Raw genomic sequence first — 12,378 nt, forward strand, 5'->3', positions numbered from 1 at the left:
AGAAAATAACGTTGATGTATTCAAAGCTGGCCACACTATACCAGTAGATGGGGTCCCGAGTGGCGTTAGCACTACATCTCAGCGCTAGAGGCATCACTACAGACGCTGGTTCGATTCCAGGCTGTATCACAACCGGGATGTGATTGGGAGTCCCGTAGACCGGCGCACAATTGGCCCAGTATCGTCCGGGTTAGGGTTTGGCCGAGGTCGGCCGCCATTGTAAATAATATTTTATTTCTTTAACTGACTTGCCTAGTTAAATAAAGGTTAAGTAAAACAAAATAAAAAAGGATGCATATTAGCACATACAGTAATATGCTAAAATATGCAAAACAAGACTTCAAAAATCTTCTCATGAACCATAGGACCAAATGTGGAATGTAGGCCCATGGCACATGTCTTACCCTAGTTTTTTTTATAGGGCGGCAGGGTAGCTTAGTGGTTAGAGCGTTGGACTAGTAACCGGAAGGTTGCAAGTTCAAATCCCCGAGCTGACAAGGTACAAATCTGTCGTTCTGCCCCTGAACAGGCAGTTAACCCACTGTTCCTAGGCTGTCATTGAAAATTAGAATTTGTTCTTAACTGACTTGCCTAGTTAAATAAAGGTAAAATTTAAAAATGTGTCCATTTAAACCACTTCCACAGTGGCAGCATAGTTCCTGCATGATAAAGTGCTTCCTTTGTTATCCAGCTGATCTTGTGTCCTTTCTATCATCATGTGAACCCCGTTCATTGCTGCTCGCAGCTATATTTATTATTATTATTATCATCATACGGCATGTGTAAAAAAAAAACATAATAATACTTACATATATTCTAATATCATATTCCTGAGTGACAATTGCATTTCACATCAGTGTTTACAGGTGCCGATTCTGCCTGTACACTCAAAACAAATGAGTTATTTGTAAATCCAAATAGAATATATTTTTATTTATTTTACCTTTATTTAACCAGGCAAGTCAGTTAAGAACAAATTCTTATTTTTATAAGCGAGTGGCAGCCTATGTATAGGCTATGCTTGTGTAAGTAAGTGGCTCAGATAGGTCACAGCCTTTGGAGTTTTAGGCCACATACAAACTTCATGACGAAGTGACAACCGACAAAATTGTGTGGACATCTTGATCTTCTTTGTGTCTGTGACCTGATGAGACATACCGTCACTATTCACGAGGGAACTGGAATGTAAGATCCTTATCAGAATAACCAGACAGGAAGGCTCCTTTTACACATTCCAAGTTCTGAATCTCAGATATCACATTGTGTTGGAGTTTTTTTTGTTTTGTTTTTACCTTTATTTAACTAGGCAAGTCAGTTAAGAACAAATTCTTATTTTCAATGATGGCCTAGGAACAGTGGGTTAACTGCCTGTTCAGGGGCAGAACAACAGATTTATACCTTGTCAGCTCGGGGGTTTGAACTTGCAACCTTCCGGTTACTAGTCCAACTCTTTAACCACTAGGCTTCCCTGACGCGAGTTATTACAGATGCTTTACCTAGATTGTCTTATCAATCTATGTCTTGTCTCACATCACATCACACCTACCCACTCACATACATGACAAACCTCTCTGTTATGTAAGGTATTATTGTCCAGAAAGATTTATCTTTCATCAGCAGCTAACTGGTTGAGAGGCACCACAGTCAGTCTGTGGGACTGACACATGGTGTTGCTATCACTTTGGCCTTGTCATGGCTTGCCCCTGTCATACCTGAGTTTTATGGTGTTTGGTGGGGGAGTTGGGGGCTCAAGTGAGCGTGAGTCATACTCCCAAGACAAACCACAGAGATATGCCAGGGAACAGCCGCTCCACACAGGCCTCCATATGCATGCAGCATCAGCGCCGTGACAGGATGATTGATGAGGAGGTGTGTCATAAGAATGCAGGCGGAGCATCAGGGATGTTTCAAATTCTACATCCCAAACTCACCTCAGTTAATGACTATGTGGGCTTCTCTAAACCAGAGACTTTTCATTTTCCTCCTCGTGCTGCTACCATTTAGCAGAAGAAGAATGAGGAAGAAGGGACAGAATTTGGGTTTTTGAAATGGATTTCATGCGCTTTACCAATCCTCTGGAGACCTTGGTGATTGAGGGCCCCCAGGAGAGAGTAGCTATGGAGGGCCAGTGGGAAGGATGTGAATCTGGAGATTCCCTCATGCTTTCAGGGGCCACTTTCATGTCTAAATCTAACGTGGGGACACTGATGCGGTCTGATACAGAGGATTCTGGGGTGGAGATCTGTTCTGAGGCTTCTCTCCCCTCCTCTCCTCCCTCTGTGTCCACGAGTAATACAGATATTGATCCTACAGTCAGTGACGAGGATGGATTCCCCTCTACCTCTTCTCCATGCTCTCCTGTCCTCTCTCTGCCATCTTCCTGCTCCTCTTCCTCCCTGTCCCTCTGCCCCCGGGCTCAGCGGCACAGGGAGCTGGCTGCGGTCATGCACCTCAAATTGGAGCAGGCACTGAGGAGGGCAGACTCTGGAGACAGAGACGCTGTCCCCCGAAAGCGGTGTCACACGGCTTCACTACCATCACCTCACACAGTGACCCATATACAGAGGGCAAGTCACAGGTCAGGGAGTGTTGGTCTGAGGAGGACAGTCAGCCAGTCAGTAGTGGAAGAACAGGCCTCAACGGCTCTGCTGCAGCACAGAGGAGGGCTCTGCCCACATCACAAGACACTGCCTGCTCAGACAGACACAGAGGTAGGTTTATATTCAAAGGAGTTGTTTACTTCAATCTCATGATTCTCTGACTGTTTTCTTACCTTGAAAGTAGTAGTGGTTCAGAGTGTTGTGCCAAAAGGTTGCTGGTTCGAATCCCCGAGTCAACTAGGTGAAAAATCTGTCCATGTGCCCTTGACCAAGGCACATAACCCTAATTGCTCCTGTAAATTGCTCTGGATAATAGCATCTGCTAAATGACTGAAATGTCAATGTAATCTAGAGTTTGGGACTAGACAGTGATCCATAGTGTTGAGTTCTTTTTCCACAATCTCCACCATCTGAATGTTTGGCCATTTTTTCCTCTTCTTGGTTGTATAGGACATGTTCAGTAGTCATTTGAAAGTTTATTCCCAAATGTATTGAACGTACATTAGAATCGGATTGTTATCACTGTTGTTGTTGTTGTTATGACATATGTTATTACTCAAAAACATATTACACAATATGCCGGACAGAAGTCCATTATGATGTTCAAGCGGTATACCGAACATAAATCCTTTCATGTCCTTTTTTTTTTTTTTACAATGAACTGAAGGAATGTCAGGGAGGAAATGAGCGTTTTACCATTCCCAGAGTTAACAGTTGCAACACACACACACACACACACAGTTAGACACACAGAAAAACAAACACTAATTGCATCGACTGAATCAGTGTCGTGTCTGTGGGTTGTCATCTATCAAATCTGTTAGCTTTTTTTTAGGAACTCAGACTTTTAACTTTCTGCTGCTGACAGTTGTAATAGTAGAATGTATTTTTGAAATGTTGTAGTGCATGGGCAGTTTTCCTCTTGTTATGTCATTCACTGACAGACCTTGGAGAGCTGTTTTAAACCTGTCAAATCAGATGTCCAGTTGATCAATTGCTGGCTATGTTAGCTGGTTAGCCTGACTTACCCATCTAGCTATCTAAATATTGTAGTTATCATGACAAGATTATGTGCCCAGGGGCTTCAACGCCCCAGGGGGCCCACATTGATTTTGTTGAGTCACTCAGGTACCATAGCACACACAAGACATGGACAAATGTGTATAATTGCTGGAAATTATGTTTAAAACTGCAACATTTTCGATCAAGCCTCATGGCCAAATGTGTAGAATTGCAGGGAATGATCTTTAAAATGGCAGCATTTTCTCTCCGCCAACAAGAAGGGTGGGAACAGTTTGAACAATTTCGGGTTGCATGGGTCACGAGGTGGTGTTTGTTACTATGCCAGTAAATGACAGTATCCATCCGGGCCTACAGTCTGTTGTAGAGTATCAGACAGTGAACCAGTCTGTCCAGGTGAGCAACAGGAATGAGTGGAATGGAGCCAAGCTGGTGTGGGGCTGCCTGGGATGGCAGTGTGTGGGTGATGTGTTGAGCAGTCTGCTGTGTTGTTGATAAGACTGTGACGGACATGCCGCGCTTCTGCGTCAGATGGCGAAGCGAGGGCAGTCCCATTGGGGAAACATTTTTGATTTACTAATTTTGACGGAGATAGTATTTAATCGTTATACAAATGATCCGTTTTCTGCACCAAGGATTCCTCTTTGTGTAGTTATTATCCAGTGGTCATGTAGAGTGTTGACAATGTTTGGTGTAATGAAGCAAAGAGATGCTTGTGTTTCATGTTTGCCTCAGTAATAGAGGATCATTAAGTCTTATTAAATGGGGATATTATTCGGTGTATGTGGAGGTCTTTGCTCTCGCCAGGACTCAGAGACAGGGTGCTGAGTGTTTATGAGGAGGGTAAAGGTCAGTTAAAGGCCACCTCATTAGCTTAGCTCTCTTTGGGGAAGAAATCTATTTCCTGCTCCTAATGACGGTGCACTTTATGTATTTGTATTTATTAAGGATCCCCATTAGCTACTCTTCCTGGGGTCCAGCAGAATTAAGGCAGTTATACAATTTGAAAAACATTACCATACATTCACAACAGATTTCACAACACATTAAGTGTGTGCCCTCAGGCCACTACTCAACTACCACGTATCTGCAACAAATGTGCATTGCTGATTAGTTAGGTCTGCTGCCCCAGAAGTCATAGCTTTAGATTGCTAATCTATTCAGAGCAATAAATATTTTGTGAAGTAATACAGTTAATTTACTGTATACTTTTCCATGTGCACTGTTACCTTCCTGCATGGTGTCGTCTTTACAGATCAGGGAGAAGGATGTGTGTGAGGAGGAGTATGAGGGGCTCACCCCTGGGCTGGGCTACCTGGAGCAGGTATGCCGGATGCTGGAGGAGATCGCCAGGCTACAGCTACGTAACCAAGGGTTACAGGTGGAGATGGATGCTCTCCGGGAGCAGCAGGGGAGCCAGGTAAAAAGATATGTTGACATTTGGCATCTCAGGATCATGTGTAAATAAAGAATTATGTGGATGAAGGTATAAACAAGTCAATATTTGATAAGATGTGCTGAGACCATTGACACAGTCAGTGTAACAGGTACAGTTGAATTCGGAAGTTTACATACACTTAGGTTGGAGTCATTAAAACTAATTTTTCAACCACTCCACAAATGTCTTGTTTTACATTTACATTTAAGTCATTTAGCAGACGCTCTTATCCAGAGCGACTTACAAATTGGTGCGTTCACCTTAAGACATCCAGTGGAACAGCCACTTTACAATAGTGCATCTAAATCTTTTAAGGGGGGGGGTGAGAAGGATTACTTTATCCTATCCTAGGTATTCCTGAAAGAGGTGGGGTTTCAGGTGTCTCCGGAAGGTGGTGATTGACTCCGCTGTCCTGGCGTCGTGAGGGAGTTTGTTCCACCATTGGGGGGCCAGAGCAGCGAAATTAAATGTTAATTAACACTATAGTTTTGGCAAGTCGGTTAGGACATCTACTTTGTGCATGACACAAGTCATTTTTACAACAATTGTTTACAGACAGATTATTCACTTATAATTCACTGTATCACAATTCCAGTGAGTCAGAAGTTTACATACACGAAGTTGACTGTGCATTTAAACAGCTTGGAAAATTCCAGAAAATGTCATCATGGCTTTAGAAGCTTCTGATAGGCTAATTGACATAATTTGAGTCAATTGGAGGTGTACCTGTGGATGTATTTCAAGGCCTACCTTCAAACTCAATGCCTCTTTTCTTAACATCATGGGAAAATCAACAGAAATCATTCAAGACCTCAGAAAATAAATTGTAGACCTCCACAAGTCTGGTTCATCCTTGGGAGCAATTTCCAAAAACCTGATACCACTTTCATCTGTACAAACAATAGTACGCAAGTATAAACACCATGGGACCATGCAGCAGTCATACCGCTCAGGATGGAGACGCGTTCTGTCTCCTAGAGATAAACATACTTTGGTGCGAAATGTGCAAATCAATCCCAGAACAACTGCAAAGGACCTTGTGTAGATGCTGGAGGAAACAGGTATAAAAGTATCTATATCCACAGTAAAACAAGTCCTATATTGACATAACCTGAAAGGCCGCTCAGCAAGGAAGAAGCCACTGCTCCAAAACCGCCATAAAAAAGCCAGGCTACAGTTTGCAACTGCACATTGGGACAATGATCGTACTTTTTGGAAAAATGTCCTCTGGTCTGATGAAACAAAAATATAATTGTTTGGCCATTTGTTTGTACTTTTTGGAGAGATGTCCTCTGGTCTGATGAAATTAAAATGGAACTGTTTGGCCATAATGACCATCGTTATGTTTGGAGGAAAAAGGGGGAGGCTTGCAAGCGGAAGAACACCATTCCAACCGGGAAGCACGGGGGTGGCAGCATCATGTTGTGGGTGTGCTTTGCTGCAGGAGGGACTGGTGCACTTCACAAAATAGATGGCATCATGAGGGGAAATTATGTGGATATATTGAAGCAACATCTCAAGACATCAGTCGGGAAGTTAAAGCTTGGTCGCAAATGGGTCTTCCAAATGGACAATGACCCCAAGCATACTTCCAAAGTTGTGGCAAAATGGCTTAAGGACAACAAAGTCCAGGTATTGGAGTGGCCATCACAAAGCCCTGACCTCAATCCTATAGAAAATGTGTGGGCAGAACTGAAAAAGCATGTGCGAGCAAAGAGGCCTACAAACCTGATTCAGTTACACCAGCTCTGTCAGGAGGAATGGGCCAAAATTCACCCAACTTATTGTGGGAAGCTTGTGGAGGGCAACCCGAAACGTTTGACCAAAGTTCAACCATTTAAATGCAATGCTACCAAATACTAATTGAGTGTATGTTAACTTCTGACCCACTGGGAATGTGATGAAAGAAAGAAACGCTGAAATTAATCATTCTCTCTACTATTATTCTGACATTTAACATTCTTAAAATAAAGTGGTGATCCTAACTGACCTAAAACAGGGAATTTTTTCTATGATTAAATGTCAGAAATTGTGAAAAACTAAGTTTAAATCTATTTGGCTAAGGTGTATGTAAACTTCCGACATCAACTGTAATTAACCAACATTTGACTTGATGTTTCTATCCGTATAGAATTCAGAACGCAACCAGTGTGACTTCAAGGCTTCTGAAGAAGGCGGCCCCTCTGCCAATGAAAGACTTGAAGTCAAAGATTATGAGGACTTACCCTGCCAATCATCTCATAGCAATAGTAATGTGCATCAGCATTTTCGACATAGGTCAACATCGGACACAGTACTCATGATGGGACATCTAAGTGAGTTACCATCCAATGTTAATTCCCACAGTGTAAACTGTCAAATACTGTGTCATCATTGGTGTATTTAGGTTGAAACTGAAGGTTTTGAATTGTGTGTGTTCTAGAGAAGGGGAAGGAAGTGTCTGGAAGGAGGTCCCGGACTATAGAGGATCTGCTTGAGCATCCCGAGGATGATGAAAAGCAGGTGAGATGATGTGAACTCAACTCACACACGCACACATACACACACACATACACACACAAGCATGCATGTATGCACAAACACACACAGGAACAAGCATGCATGAACACACAAACACAAGCATGCACGCATACACGCACACTTACTCATATTGTATACACACTCAAATAGACAATTGTACACTGCTGCTACTCGCTGTTTGTCTGTTACCCATGCGTAGTCACTTTGCACATTGACTCGGTACCGGTGCCCCCTGTATACAGCCTCGTTATTGTTATTCTTATTGTGTTACTTTTTATTATGACTTTTTATTTTAACCTACTTGGTAAATATTTTCTTCTTCTTGAACTGCACTGTTGGATAAGGGCTTGTAAATAAGCATTTCACGGTAAAGTCTAGACTTGTTGTGTTCGGCACATGTGGCAAATAAAGTTTGATTTGATTTTGATATTTAAGCTGTATTTCTGTATTTGTGTGTGTTGCTAGATGCATGCAAACCTATGGTAGAGTATGTCTGTGTGAAAGTATGCTTGTGTCTATGTGTAAATGTTTTTTGAATGAGTCTGCATCAATGTCTCCGTTGACAAATATCTACTGTATGTTTCTCCCCAGGAGAAAGAAGAATCGGGAAAGAAAGAACATGGAAGTAGGTCAAAGACCTGGAAGCTGAAGATTGGCTCTCTGAGGAGGGAGACCACAGAGAAAACCAGGTGAGACAACATTGACACCTAGAGGACTGTGTGTGTGTGTGTGTGTGTGTGTGTGTGTGTGTGTGTGTGTGTGTGTGTGTGTGTGTGTGTGTGTGTGTGTGTGTGTGTGTGTGTGTGTGTGTGTGTGTTGTCATACTGTGCATGATGCTCTTATAAAATGTCCATGGCTGCTCTAACATGGCAGCCAAATGGGAATGATGCATTGTTGCATAGATAATGCAGAGTGTGCTGAGGAGCTGTGGAGAGCACATATTTAGCCTAGGCATCTGTTCATGATAATTCACTCTGACCCATCCCAAATGGCCTCTTTGTTTACAATCACACATAGGCTTATGTTAGTGGCCTACCTCAGTTTCGCGAGGTCTTTCTGCCCAAACCCCCCCCAAACAAATATATATTTTAGGACTTCTACACATTTTGCCATGGGGCAGAGAGAAATATGTGCAGCTTTATAGCTAATCTCATCTCAAAATTGTGTAGTTTTAAAGCTAATTTCTTGCTATTCTACACATTTTGCCATGAGGCAGAGAGAAAATGTTTCAGTTTTAAAACTAAACATTTTGCTCTGGCTTATGACGTGTTCATATGCTATCTGGGGGGGAAAGGCCCCCAACCAGTGTTTGTTGGGCCCCCCACAATGGGGGCTGCAGAGTGGGGTGTGGTACACCAGTGCTTGCTGTACATCGAAGGAATTATGTTGTAAGACATAAATATTCATTTCAGTGTAATCTTTAATGGTTCTGGTGCATGATTTTTCTTTCACATAAAGCCAACAGATGAATTCATCCGTGAAGAAAGCTAGCGGCCGTTGGTTGGGACAGCTGTTCAGGAGCAGGAAAGCTGTGCCAGAATGAGAAGAGCAGAATGTTCCAACATTACAGTCATTGGTAACATTCCTCCTCTAAGACTTGGAGAATGAGGACACATACTGTAGCACTTTTTACACAAAGCTGTGGATGAATAGGACTCACATCTATTTAGTCATCTCATTATATGGATATTGACATGTATATTTATTGTCTAATTCTTAGTAGTTAAATAGGAATTTTAATGTGATCTCAGTGATCATTGTCCCACAGTATGTTTTAAAGATACCAAACAGCAAAATACGAATCCTCGTTTAATTAAGAAGATACATTTTAAAAAGTTTTCTCCTCAAGGGTTTTTACATGACATCTGTTTAAGCAGTAAGGCCCGGGGGGGTGTGGTATATGGTCAAAATACCATGGCTAAGGGCTGTTCTTATGTATGACGCTACGTTGAGTGCCTGGATACAGGCCTTAGCCATGGTATATTAGCCATATATTACAAACCCCGAAGGTGCCTTATTTCTATTATAAACTGGTTACCAACGTAATTAGAGCAGTAAAAATAAATGTTTTGTCATACCCGTGGTATATGGTCTGATATGCCACGGCTTTCAGCCAATCAGCATTCAGCGCTCGAACCACCCAGTTTATAATCTGATTTAGCCACTCTCTCTCTTGTATTCAGGATCCTGAGTTGGCTCTAGAAAATGTCTCCTCCATATTTTTTCACTCCATATACACACCCCTTTTGAACAATTCAGAGGCAAAGATAAATATAACCTGTGGTTTTCTTATGAGCTATCTGAGCTCATTAAGATGTCAAATCAGACCTGGGCCAAAGCAAGGAAAACTGAAAGGTGGCAATCTTTCAGACAACTGTCAATTTGACAATCTTTTGGACAACTGAGAAGCAGGTGTACTATCTCGATTACGAAAGCTATACTGAGCAAAAATATAAACGCAACATGTAAAGTCTTGTTCACATTTTTCATGAGCTGAAATAAAAGATCCCCCAAATCTTCCATAGCACAAAAAGCTTATTTCTCAAAAATGTTGTAAATGTTCATTTCTCTACCATATAAGCAACCTCTAACATTGTTTTAGAGAATTTGGCAGTACATCCAACTGGCCTCACAACCGCAGACCACGTGTAACCACGCCGGCCCAGGACCTCCACATCCGTCTTCTTCACCTGCAGGATCGTCTGAGGAGGGGGGGAGGGGGTGCTGAGGAGTATTTCTGTCTGTAATAAAGACCTTTTTTGGGGACCTGGCTTCCAAGTGGGTGGGCCTATGCCCTCCTAGACCCACCTATGGCTGTGCCCCTGCCCAGTTCTGAAATCCATAGGTTCAGGCCTATTGAATTTATTTCAATTCCTTCTATGAACTGTAACTCAGTAAAATCTTTTAAATTGTTGCATGTTGCATTTATATTTTTGTTCAGTATAAATCAAGCTATTTTTTTATGCTCTATCTCATCATTTTGAAAAACAGCAAATGCACTGAAGCATACAAATTCATCTTCTTCCCTGCCTAATCAAGTCCTGTCTGACTCTGGCATTATAACTGAGAAGAATGGGATAAGTGATGCTTTTAATCGTCATTTTATCTCGGCAGGCTTTTTACTTGAGAGAAATGGTGGTTTAATTGACCCTGGTCAGTCAATAGACTGCTCTTCACTCTGCCAGCCTCTCGCTGACTCAACATTTAACCCGTCAACTTGTAGTTAATCTTTGTTTTCATTTAAACAATTTACTACTTGTGATGTGCTAGATGCCTTGCTTATGATTGATGTAAATAAAAAATACACTGTGACTGATATTCTTGATCCATTTTTGCTGCAGCTCTCTGCCCCCCTGATTGTTGAATCAATAACCCATATTTGAACCTGATGATTATATCTGGTACTATCCCCAACGTTTGGAAGGCGGCCCATGTACTCCCCCTTCACAAAGGTGGTGACCCTTGTGAACTAAATAATTATCGCTCTATTTATAAACTTCCTTGCCTAGTTAAAATTTTTGAATCCTTGATTAATTCTCAGCTAATATATTTTTTATCTTTGAAATGTATTCTAATTGTACATCAGTAGGGTTTTAGACCAGGTCATAGCACTATCTCTGCTGGATCCCTAGTTATTTACGTTTACATTTTAGTCATTTAGCCGATGCTTTTATCCAGAGCGACATACAGGAGGAATTAGGGTTAAGTGCCTTGCTCAACGGCACATCGCCAGATTTTCCGGGAATTCTTAACTGCTAGGCTACCTGCCGCCCCATTAGTTATTTAGTTATAAATTATGTGGTTAACTGTATGGATAAAAGGCCACATTGTGTTGCCCCCTTCATTGACCTGTCAAAGGCCTTCAATACTGTTGATCACTCACTGCTAATTTAGAGGTTTTTCTCAATTGGCCTAGACCAGGCTGCATGTAGCTGGTTTAAAAATGACTTGACAGATAAAACTCAATGTGATGGTGTTAAATAAGGTTTTCTGGACATAACAAAAGGTGTCCCGCAGGGTTAGATTCTGGGTCCTTCACTTTTCACTGTTTATATTACCAAAATTGACAACCTGCACTTGTATGCCAATGATACTGTTGTAGATGCGATTGCCGCCACAGTTGACCAGGCTCTATCTGAACTACAGTCTGCCCTCTTGTATTACAGAAAAACATTATTGACCTGAGTTAGTACTGAATGCAGGTAAAACTAAGAAATGGGTCATGCCTCTCGGTAAATAGTAGAAAGCAGATTGTTCAGTCGACATTCCTATTGGTCCCAGACTATGATGACATCATCTACAGTATACAGTGCCTTGCGAAAGTATTCGGCCCCCTTGAACTTTGCGACCTTTTGCCACATTTCAGGCTTCAAACATAAAGATATAAAACTGTATTTTTTTGTGAAGAATCAACAACAAGTGGGACACAATCATGAAGTGGAACGACATTTATTGGATATTTCCAACTTTTTTAACAAATCAAAAACTGAAAAATTGGGCGTGCAAAATTATTCAGCCCCCTTAAGTTAATACTTTGTAGCGCCACCTTTTGCTGCGATTACAGCTGTAAGTCGCTTGGGGTATGTCTCTATCAGTTTTGCACATCGAGAGACTGACATTTTTTCCCATTCCTCCTTGCAAAACAGCTCGAGCTCAGTGAGGTTGGATGGAGAGCATTTGTGAACAGCAGTTTTCAGTTCTTTCCACAGATTCTCGATTGGATTCAGGTCTGGACTTTGACTTGGCCATTCTAACACCTGGATATGTTTATTTTTGAACCATTCCATTGTAGATTTTGCT

At 41.8% G+C, this 12,378-nt stretch overlaps 1 protein-coding gene across 1 annotated transcript; it reads left to right on the forward strand.

The window, feature by feature from the left end:
• The first annotated feature begins 1,930 nt into the window (after nt 1-1,930).
• Nucleotides 1,931-10,890, forward strand: si:dkey-106l3.7 (uncharacterized). The gene is made up of 6 exons (XM_029659054.2): nt 1,931-2,711; nt 4,876-5,040; nt 7,190-7,373; nt 7,481-7,560; nt 8,170-8,267; nt 9,037-10,890. Exons 1-6 carry the CDS (start codon nt 2,049-2,051, stop codon nt 9,119-9,121), a joined length of 1,275 nt encoding a protein of 424 aa, XP_029514914.1. The 5' UTR covers nt 1,931-2,048; the 3' UTR covers nt 9,122-10,890.
• Nucleotides 10,891-12,378: the final 1,488 nt, after the last annotated feature.

Source organism: Oncorhynchus nerka, linkage group LG4 (assembly GCF_034236695.1).
Source record: "Oncorhynchus nerka isolate Pitt River linkage group LG4, Oner_Uvic_2.0, whole genome shotgun sequence".
Taxonomy (NCBI): Eukaryota; Metazoa; Chordata; class Actinopteri; order Salmoniformes; family Salmonidae; genus Oncorhynchus; species Oncorhynchus nerka.